At 45.0% G+C, this 19,247-nt stretch overlaps 1 protein-coding gene and 1 long non-coding RNA gene across 5 annotated transcripts in view; one reads left to right on the plus strand and one right to left on the minus strand.

Annotated features, from left to right (window-relative positions):
* Mkln1os (muskelin 1, intracellular mediator containing kelch motifs, opposite strand) overlaps positions 1–14,488 on the minus strand; it is a 31,889-nt gene extending 17,401 nt beyond the window's left edge. The window contains exons 1-2 of the long non-coding RNA NR_040300.1: positions 14,330–14,488; positions 11,413–11,509 (exon numbers count right to left, since the gene is read on the minus strand). This is a non-coding gene — a long non-coding RNA (muskelin 1, intracellular mediator containing kelch motifs, opposite strand). The remainder of the gene's footprint in view (positions 1–11,412; positions 11,510–14,329) is intronic.
* A 54-nt stretch (positions 14,489–14,542) lies between these two features.
* The window catches only part of Mkln1 (muskelin 1, intracellular mediator containing kelch motifs), a 117,982-nt gene continuing 113,277 nt past the window's right edge, over positions 14,543–19,247 (plus strand). For 2 of the 4 annotated variants that reach the window (XM_017321605.2, XM_030255437.1), the window contains exon 1: positions 14,563–14,669. Coding sequence is in view for 1 of the 4 variants with exons in the window: in NM_013791.2 (NP_038819.1) it covers positions 14,572–14,669 (98 nt within the window). In the remaining 3 variants the exon portion in view is untranslated. Of the gene's footprint in view, positions 14,913–19,247 lie in introns of all 4 variants that reach the window. The other 2 variants (NM_013791.2, XM_030255436.1) reach the window with 2 other exon arrangements.

Consider the following 19,247-nt stretch of genomic DNA (forward strand, 5'->3'; position numbering starts at 1 on the left):
GGCTTTATGGCTTGCCTCGTGGCTAAAAGATCTCCATGTACTAATATGGAATGTTGCAGATATACTATTAAATACAACATAAAGGATACTGTATATAATTTACTCTGCATAGAAGCATTGTATGCGGGCTAGAGAGATGGCTCAGTGGTTAAGAGCACTGACTGCTCTTCCAGAGGTCCTGAGTTCAATTCCCAGCAACTACATGGTGGCTCACAACCATCTGTAATGGGATCCAATGCCCTCTTCTGGTGTGTCTGAAGACAGCTACAGTATAGTCATAAGAATAAATAAATCTTTTTTAGAAAAGAAGCATTGTATGCATTTGATATCCTTATATAGAGCACAGAGGGCAAGAAATAGTTCTGTGTTTAACTTGTAATAAAGTCAAGAAGGATGTCTTTTTGCTTTCTATACGAACCCATTTTCCATTTATTTTAATCATTGTCATGTCTTACTTTTACAATTAAAAATGTGCAAGATACACTTCAAAACAACTTCCACGGTGTCAGTCAGTGCCCTTCTGATGCTTCTGTAGGAGATGTTTGAACTACCGAAGCGAGATAAAGTTGCCTGCTGGTTAAATTGCTTTTAGCTGGGAGTGCAAATATGGAAATGTACTGAGCCATTGTAATGAGGAAAGATGATTCTTAGCACCTAGGAAGGCTGCGGCAGAGCAGCTGGCCAGTTCCTGGAGCAGCTTGAGTTCATTCACCCTTCTCGCCAGGCCCAGCCTCCAGCAAGATTAAGATTCCAATTTGGAAAGCCTGAGTGGCCCATGGAGACAAAAGCAATGTGATAAGAAATTTTCTTTCTCCTCTTTCTTCCCCTGTCTCTGGAGTTTCTTCGGGAACATGAAATTAGAGATAGAACCATAATTCAAAGGAACTGAGATATGAGAACATGTTGGGAAGGCGCTTGGGTGGTTCTTTCTCTGTAACAGCAGCGTGCCTGTGATTGGCTGGGACCCTCTTTACAGCACGCAGAGTCTATTCAGGTCCAGAGCCCCTCTTCCTCCAAAATGGCATTGCTCTAGATAAAAGGACTTTGGCCAGGCAAACAGAAGGATTGTGAGCAAGCCTTAAAGTTTCTGTTCACTAGTAAAGCAGATCTCTTACTAGGAACCTCAGCTCCCTCAAAGGTCAGCTACCTCAGGCAAGGACATCCACTTTGTGGTCAGCCCCGATGGCTCTGACCGGATCAGCTCAGATCCCCACCCTGATGGCTGTCATACAATATCTGCTTGGTTTCCCACCATTTTGCTTTTCTCCCTGCCTTGGCAGTTCGAGTCGCAATGATTCTTTCTTTCTGCCTATAGAACAGCCTGGTTGAGTAGTTTCTCTGCACCATGTCTCAGGTATTAATCTGAGAGGACAGCCTCGATCAGGGAACGCTTTTCTGTTCTCAGTGAAGTGGCACACTTAGTTCCTGGTACATCATCAGTTCATTTCTATTAGTCATTTCACAGCTGTTTGTTGGGAGGAGCAAAATTGAAATACTTCGGGTTGATTTCACAAGTAAGCTGAAAACAAGGCCTTCCCAGTTCCTGTTTGTGATCTTCAAGTCAATAAAGCATGTCTGTCTTGGTGGCTGTTTCTCTCTTAACTGGTTTCAGTTGTCTGCCGAGCCGTCTACCTGGCTTCCACTTGGCTCAGAAACCTAGGTTTGTGGCCATCCTGTTACAGGTGGATTGATGCCAGGCTGCCCACCGTTGTTTGTTATTAAATTGGTGATGCAATTTTTGTTTGGCAGTTTGTGACTGTGAGGTTATTCAAGGATGCTGTTTAAAAATACAAGTGAACTACCAAGCAAGACATCAGAGCAGATAGTAGGTTTTTTTGTTTTTTGTTTTTAGGCTGTTCAGGGACAGTAGACGAATGCACACACTTGTTATTGTAGATTGTTATGAATCCCGAGGATGCACATACGGGGATCATTATTGTAGATTGGCTTGTGACAGCTGGCCCTGGTTTACTTATTTCCTCAAGAAGACACTTTGAACAATTATTGAAATGCCTCCCCTCTGTAATTATAATAATAATGATGATGATTTTGCAACTGAATATGCAATTCAGGGCGTACACACTCTACTCTTTTTAGCTCGCTGCTCTTTTTACATTGATGTCAGCTGCTGTCTTGGATGATGAAGAACTAAGAAGGACTTTCCAACCAAGGGTCAGTGAGCAACATGAACAGAGTCATCTGTGGCCAACCCAGGAAGTTACTAAAATAATAATTATTATAGTTCGTATTTAAGGAGCAAGCTAACCATGGGCAAAGTCTTTCTCTTTCCTTTTCTGGGGTCTTTGGAGAAAGAAACCTATTTTTAGTACTTATCTGCTCTTAAGATTAAAAATAATGTATCTTGTTGAATAATAAAATTACAAATGTCTGACGATGCCTCTGTGCCCCCCCCCCTTTTCCAATTAAGGAGCTTTAAAGGGAAAAGCTGGCGAACTAGAACAGAGGTGTGCGCTGTGGGTCAGGGGAGAGAGCAGAGAAGGTTAGTGGGAGCTGCAGGAGGACAGACAGACAGCAATGAGGACAGACAGGGAAGTTAGGATAGAATGGCACTGATGAGCAGAAGGTAAGATGGAGCCAGGGCAGGAAGAGAGGACAGGGAAGAGAAAATGGGCAAAGTGGGGGAAGTACAGGGGAGACTGAGGCAAGGAGACTGATAGCTGGAATCTAGCCTGGTCTACTCAAGCAGGTGCTCTCTGTCCTGTCTGTCTATCTGTCTATCTTTCTCTTGTCTAGCATGCACACATAGATAAATAAATAAGGCTAAGCCTGGTGGTCCATCCTATCCCAGTGCTTGGAAACCTATGGCAGGAGAAACTTGAGTTCTAGGCCTTTCCGAACCACACAGTGAGACCTTGTCAACAATAAACTAAGAACAGCCGGGCGGTGGTGGGACACATCTTTAATCCCAGCACTCAGGAGGCAGAGGCAGGCGGATTTCTGAGTTCAAGGCCAGCCTGGTCTACAAAGTGAGTTCCAGGACAGCCAGGCTATACAGAGAAACCCTGTCTGGAAAAAACCCAAAAAACCAAAACAAACAAACAAACAAACAAAAAAAGATACAGAAGCAGTACTTAAAAAACAAACAAACTAAGAACATACATAAACCAGTAAATTGGGGAAAGCAAACAAACACACACACACAAACCAGAAAGGAGAAGCACAGACTTAAACTGGAGGATTTTTATTTTCCTTTTAAAGCACGTGATGGTTAATATTGTTAACGAGGTAATCTAGAATCACCTGGGAGATGGCCCTCTGCGCATGCTTGTGGGAAGACCCTCCACTGTGTGTGGCACCATTCCCTAACTGGACCCTGGAAGTGGGAGCTGGGCACTAGCGGGCTAACTTTACCCTCTCCTGACTGCAGATGTCACATGATGAGCTGCTTTCAGCTGCTGCTCCCCTGACTTCCCCAGTGTGAGGGACGGTGCCTCGAACTGTGAGCTAAAATAAACCCTTGCTTCCTCAAGTTGCTTTGGTCAGAGTATTTTATCACAGCCTTGGTGAAAGAAACTGAGATAGGTGGGGTGGCACAAGCCTTCACTCTCAGCACACAGTAGGCAGAGGCAGGCAGATCTGCCAATACAAGGCTGGCCCAGTCAACACAGTGAGTCCCAGGCCACCCCAAACCACAAATAATAATAATAATAATAATAATAATAATAATAATAATAACAATAATAATAATAATATAATGATGATGATGAAACAAAGACAGTATATGTCTTATGAAATCAGCACACCCCAACCTAAGCTGGATAAAATTAAGCAGAGGCCAGCGATTCTCAACCTTGGTGCTGTATATTTAGTATATGGCATCACTTTAAATTGGTTATGGAGTTGGGAGAGGTGGTTTCTAAAGCATTACTTGTAAATATGCAGGAAGAACATAAATTGTGGTTTTTCAGGGATCAGCAAGATAGCTCAGTAGGTGAAGGAACTTACTGCCAAGCCTCACACACACACACACACACACACACACACTAATTTAAAAATTATCAACCTGATAAAGTCTTCAATAAAAACTTGCATTTGAGCAGGGTATGGTGGCCCACGCCTTTAATCCCAGCACTTGGGAGGCAGAGACAGGCAGATTTCTGAGTTCAAGGCCAGCCTCGTCTACAGAGTGAGTTCCAGGACAGCCAGGGCTACACAAAGAAACCCTGTCTCGAACAAAACAAAACAAAACAAAACAAAACAAAAACTTGCATTTGAGGGCTGGAAAGATGGCTCCTTGGATAAAGGCACTTGCTGCCAAGCTCCCCTCTCTTACTCCCCACCCCCAACGAATAATTAAAAAAAAAACTTGTAAGCATGAAAAATCTACAGAAATTTGTGTTTGAGGGCTTGGCAGCAGGACTCATTGGTAAAGGTGTCAAGCTTAATGACCTGAGTTCAATCCCCAGGACCCACAAGGTAGAAGGCGAGAACAACTCCTATAAGTTGCCCTGGGGCATGAGATGATTCAACTTGATTCCAAGACCACAAGGACATCTAGTATCTTATGGACATTGAATGCCAGTTCAACACAGACTGATCTGGAATGTGGTAGAACCAGGAAATGTGATTCCTCTCCCTCTCCCTCTCCCTCCCCCTCCCCCTCCGGCTCCCTTCCTCCCTCTCCCTCTCCCTCTCCCTCCCTCCCTCTTCCCTCTCTCTCCCTCCCCCTCCCCCTCTCCCACCCCCCCAGTGTGTGTGTGTGTGTGTGTGTGTGTGTGTGTGTGTGTCTATGCGCGCATGCCACTGTCTGGGACGTTCTGGATATCCCTGTGTCCCCTCACTCTCTGACTTGCCCTCTGGGTTCTCCTCTCTAATGTGAAGTTGTCCAGAATTATTTTTTTATTACCAACTTTCCTATCACAGTCATTCCCCAGTTTACTGTTTTGATATCTGTAGATATAGATGTGTGTATGCATATATGTGCACACATGTATGCATGTATGTATTCCCCACTGACACCGATACTAGCTTTCTGGAGCCACGGCTCCTAATCTGGAAGAGATTTCAATATGGTGCCTTTTGTATGAACAAGGAAGGGTTGTCTTGACTGATTCATGGGTGCCAATTCCTATGGAACTATAGGATTATTGTGCTATCTAGATGATTCTGCTCTGGTCTATTGATACCCATCATTAGAAATATGACATTTGAAACAAGATTACATCCATCACCAACATCACTACTACTACCACATATAGTTTTATACCAACCACTTCTGAACAGACATAAGCCAGGCGTATCCTCTGTACCTGGTACATGGGAGAGGAAGGGTAATTGCTTACTTCAGTGAATAGATGGAAGTTTAACAAAGCAAGGGAAGTAGAGCCAACTAGATGAAAGGGGGAAATTAGGGAAACTAGTTATGCCTAGAGTTTCACAGAACCCAGGCTATGGCAGGGATCGAGGGCACAGGAAGAGTGTAGCTTCAAAGCTCCTTGACCTTGGCCATGACAACCCAGATGGATGGAACACTCTTCTGCTGAGCCAGTTTCCCGCCCCCACCCCCAAGGCCTTTTGGTTCCAAACATACTAAGAATCAGTGTTAATTGCTCTTTTGAAATATCGTTTTGTCCGCTCCATTCGGATGTGGCAATTTGCAAAGCAATCTCCAGCAGTTGACAGTTCGTCCATAGCTGTGTGGTATCCAGACATTTCCTGGGACTTCTGCCCACCTCCTATGCAGCTGGCAGTGTCTGCCAAACCAGGATATGTGCTCAGCTGGGATTAACTTGGAACCAAGTGGCGCTTTGTTGTGTCTAAGATTTGTTTAAATTCTGCAAAGGTGAAGGGCAGTCCTACTTAATCCAAATAATAAAAGCGAAATTTAAAAATTAGGACTGAGGATCATAGCTCAGCTGGGTAAAGTGCTCATCATTTGCACCAGCAGGAGGACCTGAGTTCAACCTCCAGGAGCGAATGTGAAAAAGACAGGAGTGGTAGTGCACATGTAATAATCCCAGCACTGGGAGGGTGGGTTGCTGCTGGCCAGGCAGCCTAACCTCCTTGGTGGGCCCCAGGTCGGTGAGAGCACAAGTCCCAAAAAGGCAAAGTGGAAGACACTTGAGCTGACCTCTGGCTTACTCATGCGCACATGTGTCCATGCCCGCCCTCTCCAAATTAAACATTAGCAGGTGCGTGAAGACTGCCTGAGTCCACACTGGGCTGATAAGAATTGTCGCTCTGACAGGTTCAAGGACAAGGTCAGCAGGCTGGTGGCTGGGAGCCCAGGTCAAGAATCTGTATTCTTTGTATGATGCCCTCTAGATTTATGCTTGTGGGAACTGGGAGAGTAAAGTTACTGGCTGTTTCCTTTTGAAGCTCCTTCCTTTTGGCCAGAGAGATTCTCAGCTCCTTCACACTTGGCTTCAAGGTCGTAGCCTAGACCAAAATGTTTACAGAAAAAGCTAGGCACTTATGAAGAGGACTCTCTGCCAGCTCCTACACTCCCAGTGCCTGGCTCCAAACAAGCTCAGCAAACCAAGGAAGGGATAAAGTGGCCTCTGGAACCAAGAATTTTTAGGTTTGATTGCCAAAGGGAAAGCAGATGCATTCTGCCCTACTTCCCCGACCGCTGACACAGATGCTGCTGCTGCTGCCATCTCCTGGGAGAAGACAGGCCTGGCCTAAACTTCACACCTGATGCCTATGTCTAGGTTCACCCCTGACTCAGCTTAAGGCCCTGCTGGGCAAAGGCTGAAATACGTTTGCCTTAAGAAACAAACAACCCCAAACTACCTACTTAATCAACAACAACAAAAAATATTACACTTGTCCTTTTTGCATTTCTTTTGTTCTTTTTGGACAGCATTTTGCTTAAAGAAATGAATTCAGGGCTAGGGAGTACAGCCACCATAGAAAGGGCTTGTCTAGTATGCTCAAGGTCCAGAACTCCACTCCCCAAATTGGAAAAAGCAGGCTTCATAACTGTCAGTTTCCGGACTATCAGAGGCTCCTCCTCTTAGCTCTCTGAACCCCGAGCCCGATGGTAATGGCGAGGATGCATACACACTGGCTTTTAAAGGAGAGAATACATACAAGCTTACTGATCCTCGATGTCCAAGCATCTCAGTTTACTTGCCAGGCGATTCTGAGAGTTGAGATAGCAACGGGAGCTCCAAGTATTCAAGACATGGTCAATGGGAACACGATCATGCTTCCAATCTCCCTGGGGGGATTTTCTTTAGTATCTTAGTTTCTTTTCCTGCTGCTGTGATTTTTAAAAAGGCAAACTAGTAAAACAAACAAACTCAAAACTAACAAAAGCAAGTCAGAGGAGAAAGGGTTTAGCTCAGCTCATACTTCAAGGGTACAATCTACCCCGGCAGAGAAGCTGGCAGTTGGCCACACTAGACCCAGAGTCAGAAAGCAGAGAAAGATGAGTGCTCATCTAAAGTACTCAGCTCACTTTATAATTTTATTTAATTCAGAGTTTCTACCCATGGAATAGTCTCCCTTATAGTTGAAAGGGTCTTCTGCAGCTGGTGAGATAGCTCAGTGGTTAAGAATAGTTATTTTTCTTGCAGAGGACCCAGTTCAGTTTCCGGAATCCACATAGTGGCTCATAATCATCTAGGAATCTAGTTCCAGAGTGCCCAATCCCTTGTCTTCATAGGCTCAGGATCATCTTCTAAAGCAAAGTGCATGCATTCCAACATTGACAGTCCCTAGAGCCCAACGGTTCTCAGCCTTCCTAATGCAGCCATCCTTTAATACAGTTCCTCATATAGTGGGGACCCCCATCCAGAAAATTATTTTTGTTGCTACTTCATAACTAATTTCACTGCTGTTATTAATTATTATGTAAATATTTGATATGAAGGGTATCTGATATGCAAACCCTGTGAAAGGGTCCTTCAACCCCCAAAAAGGCCGCCAATAACAACTACAAAGTCTCTTAACTGTGAGTTCCTACAAAATAAGCAAGCTATATACTTCCAACATAAAATGGCCAAGAGTAAATATTCCTATTCCAAAAGGAAAGAATGGGGGCACAGAAAGGAGTGACTGGGTCAAAGCAAGACCAAAATCCAGTAGGGCAAACACCAAATCCTACAGCATTGTGTCTTGCATCAGAGGCTTGTAATACAATCATCTGGGTTCTAAATGGGCTGGATGGCTCCACTCCTCCAGCTCTGCTGCCTGTAACACACATAGCCTCTCTCTTAGGCTGGCACCATTCATCCTGTCAGCTCTCATTGGCAGACATCCCATGGTCCTAGTTATCTCTAGTGCCCCCAGGTCACCTATATAGCCATGTGCACTGGCTTTCCCGGGCCTCCTGGTAGGGACCCTGACTCCCGCACATGCTACCTGGCCTCAGTGGCTCTGCAGTATCAGTGCAGATCAGGACTCCATGACTGCTTCTAAGTTTTCATTTTTAGTGGTTCCAAACCATGCAGATGCTGCTGCCAAATTCTGCTGCCAGTTCATGATATAGTCCAGCCCCCCCGTACCACAGACATGGCAACATCTGTATGCCTTCTGGGCCAGCTTTGGTGAAATAGTTCCTTAGGTGGTTGTGTTAGACCTTCATGAGTTGGAGCCTCTGAGGGTCTTGTTCTCAGGGACCCTTTCTCCGTTATCCCAGTGCAGGGCGGGAGGCTCCTCCTCTGGGCTGCCGTTTTACTTAATGGTTACACTGTTTCCTCATTACTGCCCCGGATGCTCTCCTAACTTGAACTTTCCTCTGATAAACAAGTTAATTTATTAACTTTAAGTTCAACTTCATACAGGTTCTTAGTTTACAGTCAAAATGAAGCCAGATTCTTAGCCAAAATATCACATGAGTGGTCCCTGGCCCAGTTCCTGGTAGAGTCTTTGGTTCTCTCTGATAACTCATGAGCTGGGCCTCCACTGTCTGTGTTTTTTCAGCACTCTTGTATTCTAAGGGCCCGGTTTCCAGCCTTCCAGGGCTCTTTTTAGTCCTAAGTGCCAAACTCTTCCACATCCCACCATTTCCAAAGGCCTAGGAGCCATGTGGTCAGGTTTATCCAGCAATGACCCCACTCTTGGCACCACTTTTCTACCTCACATTCTCTTCCTGTTGGTATAAAACACCCTGACAAAAGCAACGTAGGGGAGAAGGGTTTGTTCTAGCTCACAGTTCGTAGGGACCTAAGACGGCCTGAGCTTGAGGTCACACTGCACCCACAGTCAGGAAGCAGAGAACAATGGATGCTAGGACTCTGCCTGCTTTATTCAGAGTATGCACTTCAGAACCCCCACCTAGGGAACAGTCTCCCCACATCCATCAACACAATGGAAATAATTCTCCACAGACAGTCTCAGAACGTGGCCTTCATCTGCATTATAACATACAGTGCACTGGGAAGCTTTCCTCCCAGGTGATTCTGGATTCTGCCAGGGTGACAATGCCAACCATCACACTGACCAAAATTTGAACTGACATCCTCTATGTCTTTAATTCTGTCTCGTCTTTAATTTTGTGGAAAACATAATTATAAATTGTCAAGAAGAAATTCAGAGGGAAGCAGGAGACATGTTTCTTGGTACTTAGCATAAGCCTATGATAGGGGATTTGAAGAATAGTCACATAAATATAGACATATATAACACACATTTCTCAGGAAAAGCCTAGGAAAAATCGGGGGTTTGGGTTCTAGGTGCACACCTGCAAATAGCTCAGTTGTATAAATGTCTTAGGTGCTTCCATCTGTTGTATACTACTGTAAAAGGACATTTTTCTTCTACATCAGAGTTTGCTTAGAAGACAGCAAGTTACAGCCGGGCATGGTGGCGCACACCTTTAATCCCAGCACTCGGGAGGCAGAGGCAGGCGGATTTCTGAGTTCGAGGCCAGCCTGGTCTACAGAGTGAGTTCCAGGACAGCCAGGGCTACACAGAGAAACCCTGTCTTGAAAAACCAAAAAAAAAAAAAAAAAAAAAAGAAGAAGAAGAAGACAGCTAGTTGGATATTTTGTCATGTTTCACCTGTTCTAACCTTCAAAATTTGTCATTGATCTCTGAGTGGCCCTGGTAAGCTAAAACAAGAACCTCAGAGGCCTTTATATCAAGATTGCTTTCCTTAACTATTTTATTTTAGTCTTATTTTAACCAATCATGTAGAGCAATGAGTATATTTCAGTCTTCTTTCAAATATGTTTTAATCTTTAGCTATGGTTTGAATGTTATATCCCCTCCAACATTCATGTTGAAACGTAATCCCCAATTAAGAGATGGGGCTTTTGGGCTGGAGAGATGGCTCAGCGGTTAAGAGCACTGACTGCTCTTCCAGAGGTCCTGAGTTCAAATCCCAGCAACCACATGGTGGCTCACATCCATCTGTAATGGAATCTGATGCCCTCTTCTGGTGTGTTTGAAGACAGTGGCAGTGTACTCATCGAAATAAAATAAATCTTTAAAAAAGAGAGAGAGAGGGAGATGGGGCTTTTAAGACATAGTTAACTGTAGAGGGCTTCACCTTTATTCATGGGGTTAGTACTCCATTACAAAGAGGTGGGAGGGAACCAGCTAGGCTCCTTTTTCTTCCTTTTCCATTGTTATGATGTAACACTTCTCCCCTCCAGATGATGTAAGCCATCTTAGAAGCAGAAAAACAGAGACTCACTAAACACTAACCACACTGGCCTTTGATCTTGAACTGTGAGAAATAAATTTCTTTTCTTTATAAATTACCCTGCTTCAAGTGTTTTGTCATGGCAGCTTATAATCTACCAAGCATAGTGACTATAAAATCCCTTCCTTAACAATAAGCACATGCCTTCTGCCCTCGGCCAATTGGTATGTTTCTTTGCATAAAAATAGACTCAGCTGTGTTTGTTTTGCTTTGTATCTCTCAGGGTCTTTATTACTATTACTTGGCTACATTTGATATTTGAATAGTACCTCATAGTTTATTAAATTTATTCCCAAATATCAACTCATTTTGGAAGAATTAGGATCAAACAGGATGGGCTTTTGAACCAACGAGGGTCTGCGTGTACCACCGAGAGCTGGGGCTCTTTGGCTAAAGCATTGCATCAGTCAATGATGCTTTAAAGGCCTGGAATTTTTCAAAACCAGTCTTTTATAGTGGTTGGCTCTTCCTCATCACATATAGGCATTAGCTCAAATATTACCTTTTTTTTTAGGGAACCTGGTCAATTTAAGAATTACTCTAGACTAATCTCTTTTTAGCATGTACGACTATCTAGATGACTTATATATGTGTTGGCCGAACAGAACATGGTAGCTTTATGAAGTGCAGCCTTGTCTGGCTCTGCTGCTCACCCTGGTCTCCCTAGCATCCGGGAATGCCTGGGGCATCAGAGCTTTCCTTGATAAGTCTTCCTCTGGGGGGGGGGGGAGGGAGAGAGAGAGAGAGAAACCTGAAAACCCCTAAGATAGCGACCCTCTGGGAGAAGTACTCACACGGGCCTCTGGGGGACAAGAAGACTGGCTCACTGGGGCTGTGTGCTGCCATCACACTGTTGATCCTCCGGCTCCATGATGGTTTTATAGACCCCCTCTGTGAAGTACAATGGTACAGGGTGACTGTCTGGCTGCTGTCTGTTCCCAGGCCTCTCATGTGCATCTCTGGATACAATCCCATCACCCACAGTCATGCTCCAAGGCGGAGGAGGGTAAAGATGGACCCCTAGAAGTCTGATTTGTCAGGGATCTCCTGAGGAGTCTGCAGGTTCCTGAGTCTCCAATTTTATTTTAACATTTCTACAAATTTTGGGCTGAGTATCAACACACCTGTTTGTATTTCTGTTAACACAGGAGCACCTATTTGTGTCACAAGAAAACCGTGCTCTCCTTATGGTGAGTGGCCTCACACTGTGCTCATGTCTTAGGGACATTTACAGTGTGTGACACTCAGTTTTCCTATGTAGTACCCCAGCCTCTATCTGAAACTCAGCACAATTTATTTCTTCCTCAGTGAGCACTCACTGAGCATCTACTATGTACTAGGCTACACTCCATTGAGACTACAAACCATAGATATGACTGGGAACCGGATATGCGTGGCTCCTACCACAATGGGAGTTATCTTTTCAGGACAGAGAAACACAAAAGAACTAGAAACACAGTGTGGTGATTGTTAAACTAAGGGAGGGGAGTCCGGGGGTTAAGGGAAATGAAGAAAGTGTCAAGTGACCATAACGTAGGTGATGGGGTAAGATCTCCTGAGATAAAATGATCTGAAAAACAAGCAGGGTAGAATGTGGGGTGGGAGGTGTTCCAGGCTAGGAAGAGACCATGTCTTGAGGGCAGAGAGGATATGCACCACGGAAGTAGCAATTTGGAATGCGTGGTTAGTGTCATGGAATAGAGTGCTGGTGCGGAAGGGTGTGTGTGTGTTCGCGCACGCATGTGTAGGGAAGCAGGAAAAGGAGAGAGGCTGAACACTCATTGAAGAGCTCACTGGTAAGCCATTGATAATGGAAGGGAAGAGAAAGCCACAGAGGAGCTGAGCATGGTGACCCCCGTCCTCAAGAGAAGCAGAGGTAAGAAGTACTCTGCAAATTCGAGGCCAGTTAGGTTTACGAAGTAAGATTCTGTCTTGAAAACAACAACCATGACAGCTCTCCCCTCTCAAACAAACAAACAACTGCAGGAAAGTCTAACACTTGAGAAGAGTTGGTTTAAAGCTGCATGGCGGGTGAGGTGAGGAGAAGCACCGAGTAAAGCTGGGAGCTGGAGAGTGGCCTCCCCAGGGAAGGAGGAGGTCATGCCAATGGTCATGCCAATGTCCAGTGCCAAACAGTCACACCTGAAAACGTAACTCAGGTAACATTATACGGACTCAACCGGTTATACTGGAGAATAAATATTTATATACAAGTACATATATGCAATAACAATTAATGAAAAAGGGGCCATAAATTTGAATAGTAGGGACAGCTATATAGAAGGTTTGGAGGAAGGAAAGGGATGGGAGAAATACTGTAATTGAATTACAATCTCAATAAGAAGAATTGGTTTATATCTGTTTTTCACATTATATAGTTGATCAGGAACTATACAATTCTCTGCCTGGAAGAAAAACAACAACAACAATAACAACAACAACAACAATGACTTACTAAGATCCAAAAAGAAGAGGAATTAGCAAATTGTGGGTCCTCTAACTGGAGTGAATCCCCATCTTATCTTCTCCCTTTTAGAAGACAATCTTTCCCTCCAAGATAATTTCTCTGTAACTAACTTCCTCCATGGTAGGCAGTTATCTAACTGAAGTCAGTGGGGTTAGAGCATTACCTCAGGGGTCATTACCTCAGGGGTCATTACCTCAGGGGTCAATACCTCAGGGGTCATTACCTCAGGGCTCATACTCATTCCCAACAAAGTCTTAAACACTGAGTATACTTGTGGTCTAGCTGACATTGCTAGTGGTATCATAGTAGAGGCTACTGCTAAAATTTCACCAATGGAAACGAAGCCAATAAAGAATTGGAGAGATTTGATGGGCCGGTTAACGATCATAATCAAAAAGAGTAAAACTATTGGATCATTTATTGAGATACTCTTTGCTTGAGTTTTTAATATCCTCTGGTTGACACAATGATGCAATCCAAACTTCCAGGAGTCCAACCTCTTAGGCAGGGAGTGACACGATTTTGGGTGATGCCGCTAGGTAAGCAAGGGCATATTTATAACCCTGACAAACAGGTACTAGACAGGAGCATTATCTAACTTTGCCACCTATTTAGGCCAGATGTTCCTTTTGTGATAAAAAGCTGGAATGATGCCTGCTGTCAGGCTTCATGAACAGTATGTATGTTGGAGGTGGGTGGGGTGTACTCATTATTCCTTCTGAAGAAGACGCGATCTTTTCTCAAACATCTCTCTCTTTCCAAACATTTGGGCTAAATTTATGTTAAAATTCAAAGCAAGCAGATTTAATGCCGGAGACAAATGATGGCACACAACTTTCCAACTCTGAGCATCTTCCTGGTATGTGGGCGAATGTCATTTCTGGGTACAACGATGCCATCAGAATATTAGTAAGAGAGGCCGACAAGAAATGTTTACAGACTGATAGCAGAACACACTAGCTGTTCCTTTATCTTGCCTCCACCTGACCCTTGAACACGGTGACAAGGACATTTTTACCCCAGGTCAACTGCAGAGACAAAGGCCATACGTTATTATTGCACTTCAATTCTCCTCACCTCTGTTTCCGGAGAGGATTTATAAACAGGCTAGAGCAGTGGTTTCCAAAGTAGGAAAGATGGAAAGATATTCCCTTCCCAAGCTCATCGAATTTTCCCTTCCTATTCTAGGAGACGTTTCTTTCTTTTTTTTTTTTTTTTCAAAATGTCCTTGGCTTTGTCTTTACCTGAGCTTGTATGAAAAGTCCTCTGTGCCACTCCTCTGCCAGCCTCACAGGAAAGGAAAGCCTCCCTGGGAGGGTCAGCTAGGAAAGGACAGCGTGGGAAACCCGAGGAAGCGGCCTCCAAGCAGCCAGTGCCGGCCCTGCGCGGTCGGGTTCCCGGCGCGGCCCCTTTAAGAGCAGGCCCCGTCCCCGCCCTCCTCCTGGCGGGGCTGGCGCTCGGTGGTGGCCGCTACGGTGCTGACAAGATGGCGGCTGGCGGGGCTGTTGCTGTGGCGCCGGAGTGCCGGCTTCTGCCCTACGCGCTGCATAAGTGGAGCTCCTTCTCCTCCACCTACCTTCCCGAGTAAGTGCGGGGCCCCGCGCTCGAGCTGTCGGAGCCGCTCGGTGAGAGCGCGGCCCGCCAGAGCGTGCGGTGTGGGGAGCGGAGCCGAGAGAGGCCCAGGCGGGGCCTGTGACGGGGAACGCGCGGCCTCCGGAGCTTCTCAGTGCGGCGGCCGAGTGCTCCGGCCTGGCGGGCCGAGGCCGGGCTGAGGGCCCGGGAGCGAGCTCCGGGTGGCGGCGGCGAGGCGGGCTTGCGCAGCGGGAGGTGAGGCGGAGCGGAGCGGGGCTCCGGGCCCGGGCCGCGGGCGAGCCTCCCCCGCCGTCGGAGGTGGTCAGGGCGACGACGGGGGCCCGGTCCTTCCCGGACGGCTCGGACAGCGCCGGAGTTCCTGAGCCCGCAGTAAAAGTGCTTAGCTCTGCACGAGTGGCGAGAGAAGTTGGGGAGTCCATCCGCACCCTGGCGAGAACTTGGAGGACTGGCAGAGGGGTGTCTTGGCTTTTTTTGGACGGGGGGGGGGGCTGGAAGTTCTGAAAAAGATAGGGAAGGAGGGCAGGTCTGGGGGCGTGCGGCTTGCCCGAGGGCACCACCAAGTCAGCAGAAATGGCCTTAGGAACACAACGAGGAACGGGTGCAGTTTTCCGTTGCTATTCGAATAAAATTGCTACATCTCCGGAGTGTCCTGAACAGGGAGTGTGTTCCATTCGTATTTTTAAAATTCCTCCCGTTTGTTCAGATTGGATTTCTCGAGTCCAGTCGGTCAGGACTCTGGAAGTTGAAGCTGCGGGTGAAGAGTCAGCCTCCGCGGACTGCCCACCTGCCCTCCTCCTAGTCACCAGGTCAAGGGTTGGCACTGAAGCCTTGTAGCTCCCGCCCAATGAAGGCTGACCTGTGGTCTGATCTGGCCGGTTGTGGCCTGTTGATAGCTGGTACATGGCCACATCTCTGATTGATATTGGAACCCAGCTTTTAATTTGAGGGTGAGCTGGATAAGCACCGACCTTCATTTGAAGTGGACTTGTGGCTGTTCATTCTGTAAACCTCTGTTTTTTTGTTTTTTGTTTTTGTTTTTTTTTGGTAGTTTTTTCTTTTGGAGGTGTGTGTGTGGTTGTTTGTTTTGGAGGCCTTTTTAAGGTTGTTTGTTTTGACTGACTCCTTTGAATCTGAAGATAACATTTTTTTTTGTGTCTAGGTTAGAGAGTTGGTGGTGTGTCACTAACTACCTCGAATGACTTTTTCCACCCCCAGGTCTTTGGTTAGATAACTTACACTTTAGGTTGTCTGCCATCGCTTTACCTTCTGGTGTAGGCATGAGACTGGGATAGCCCAAATCCCAGTTGCATTACCTGTTGTATGGGCATGTTAAGGAGAGAGGCATTTCTAAAAGGAGTCTTGATCTGGTGGGATAGTGGTTTTAGTCAGCCTCCAGTTTGGAGTGGGGACAGCACCTGCTGTTCCAGTTGGACTGCAGCTGGAAGAAGCCATTGCTATAGCTTCCTTAAGGCCACAGAGAAAACAGTTTATTTGCACTTAGTACTTGCACTTAGTGTATCTTGTTTAACCACAAAGACATTTCAAACATATAGTATAGTTTTAATTTTAAAGCCCTTTAGAGTTAAGCAGTCCGGAGTGAAGGAGTGCAGATGAGCATTAGGAAGCTTGGGTTTGAGAACTTTGTTAGGCAGGCTGGTGTGTGTCTGCCTTAGTTGTAAAATTCTTGGTTCTGAACTTAGGTTAGCAAGTATACGTCTTTGTATGACAGGAAGTTTAAGAAAGAGATTGGTTTCCCCGCCCCCTAAAATGACCTCTAATGGGGTGAAACAGTGGAAGGTATTATGAAATGTCTCAAGCAGGTGTGATTTTTTTTTAAGGTCTAGCCAGCTATTTGTTGAAATTGTTCAGCAAAGAACAAATATTTATTGATAGAAATCTAGGCATTTTGGGGTGATGGTAATAATTACAAAAAATGGCAATTACTTATGCCTTTCACATGCTAATCTTTATGAATACTTCAAGTGTTTTAGCTCATTTAAACCTTAACAGTCTTCTAAAGAATCCCAAAAAACTGGGCATGGTGTTGGGCCTGGATGGAGATGCCTGTAATGCAAGCCCTTAGGAAGCAGAAGCAGGAGAATGACAAGTGTAAGGCATCCTGGGCGACATAGTAAAGTAAGGCCAGCCTGGGCTGTGAGATCTGTGTTGTCACCTGTGACCTCAGATCTCCATTTTCCAGATGAGCAAACAGGGATGAGAGGTTCAAATTTGCCTCTGGTCATCCACCTAGGTGAGGACAGAGCTGAATCCAGAGGACCTGCTCCACAGTTCTCCACCCAGTGTGCTTTCTTGACTGCTTTTGTCTGAGGGTTTGTAGAGATTAGAGGGGATTCTGTTAAAGGCGCTTGTGTTAAGTTGTTTATAGACACATACCGGCTGGAGAGAGTTTGTGAACAAGCTTGAGGACCTGAGTTCAAATGCTAACATAGACAGTCTTCAGTCTTGTATGGTGCACTTGTGACCCCATTGCTCTTGGTGGGGTAGAGACGGGAGGATCCCTGGGGCTAACTGGGTACCAGCTTCTAGGTTCAGCGAGAAAAGGAACAAGGCAGAGAGTGATAGAGTAGGCTACCCTGGGTCCTCCTCTGGCCTCTCGGGTGCACAAACACAGTTATCTCTGTACACATAGGTGCATATATACTACATATGGCTAGAACCCTCCCTCCCACCCCCATGAAGTCATGAAAAGGATTTCAATCTCAGATTTCTTTCTAGGACTTCTATTTTTTTTCTAATGCAAAAAAAACTATTTGGACCTTAAAATGTTAAAACAGGTCTAGTTAAAGATCACACTTTTTTTTTTAAGTTTAATGCTAACACATTGGCCTTTTATTTTTCAGTGTGTTTAAATGGATCTTCCTTTATTTTACTTTTTCTTCTGAAATGTATTCCTAATTTTGGAATTAAGAGAGGTACATGTAAGTGACACATGATATGATAACATACTACATGTAAAACCATTTTATAAATCATTGATCTGTATTCTTGACTGTTTATTGTTGTAGGTTATAGCGATGCTGGTGATAGTTTGTTGGGTGTTTGGTGTTCCTGAGCTGCTTTGTTCATATAGTGTTTTTATTCTTAAGCTCAGTGTGCAGTGAGCTTCCTATGTTCTGCAGCTGAGGAAGCTGAGGTCAATATGTATGGACTTGCCCACAGCATACAGCTTTCCAGGGGCCTCTTACACGTTCTTATTTTAAAACAACTCCACCAATAACAAGCAATTATTAAGTGTCTTCTGTTCTCAGATTGTTCTGTGCAATTAGATATGTTTAGTATTCGCCCCAACTCCAGTATGAGTGTGATATTATATTTTACAGCTAGGGAATGGAAGATTTAGAGAGGTTAACTAGTTTAGGTCTGGGGTCTAAGAGCATTGGAGAGAGGACTCTGGTCCCGGGCTTTCTGACTTCCCTTCACAAGCTCCGTGAGCTGCTTCACTGTGTGATATGGCTGCTCTGTGCTTACAGACAGGATTTGCTTGGGTCACTTCTCCAGCTCTGCACTCTGTAGCACACAGCTTGGCTTCTAGGCTCATCTACCTCCGCTCCATTGCTCTTGTTGATCTTGGTGGACATCCCATGGTACTGGCATCTCCAAAACTGCTGGGGTCTTGCTGCAACTAGACTACACTTTAACAACTAGCCTCTCATAGGCTCTCTTCATGGTGCCAAGCCTCAGCTGCTCTCATGACCCCTTCATGTCTTCAATCTAGGGTCTAGGGTGACTCTTACACAGTCTGGCCACCAACATGAGATTCTTCCTTGGCTGTCTCTGGAACACAGCTTCTTTGTTCTCTCAGAAATTACTTCCCAGAAGATTTCACTCACTGATGCTGGTCTTTTCTTAATCACCGCTAATTTCTTAGCTCCAGCTAACCAGCATCACTTGTCCCTGTGTGTGCTAGGCAAGTCCTCTTTCATTGAGCTACATCCCTGGTTTTATTGGTTGTTAATATTTTCTTTCTTTCTCTCTCTCTCTCTCTCTTTTATAACAGAGAGGTGTACCTCGGTAATTCTGTGGTTATGAATCTGAATTTTTCCTTTTAGTTCTTTAAGAACTGTATGTTTTGAAGTCATTACTAGATGTATACAGACTTACAGCTTTATCATTCTAGTAAATTGGGCCTTTGAAAGTTATAATATGTCCCTTTTTATCTCTAATAATAACATGTGCTTCTTGCCTTTACCATCTACTTGGTGTAGTTCTGTCTTCCTTACTTGAGCTACTTTTTGTTGGTTGTAGCCTTTGCTTAGTTTTTCCTTGCTGGTGCTGGTGATTGGAACCCAAGACCTTATGCATGTTAGACAGTACTTGTCTAGCCCTCTTACTGTGCATGTTTTGTGATGGCATATTTGAGATCTGTTTCTTTTTCACAACATATGGATTTGTTAAAATTAAGTTCCTTTATTCATTTAGAGAGAGAGGGTGAATGAGAGAGGGAGGAAGGGAGAAGGAGATGTTTGGAGGTTAGAGGACAGATTTCAGGAGTTGGTTCATTTCATCCACTGTATAGATTCCGGGGATTCAAATCAAGCTTCAGGCTTG

The sequence above is a fragment of the Mus musculus genome, chromosome 6, assembly GCF_000001635.26.
Source record: "Mus musculus strain C57BL/6J chromosome 6, GRCm38.p6 C57BL/6J".
Taxonomy (NCBI): Eukaryota; Metazoa; Chordata; class Mammalia; order Rodentia; family Muridae; genus Mus; species Mus musculus.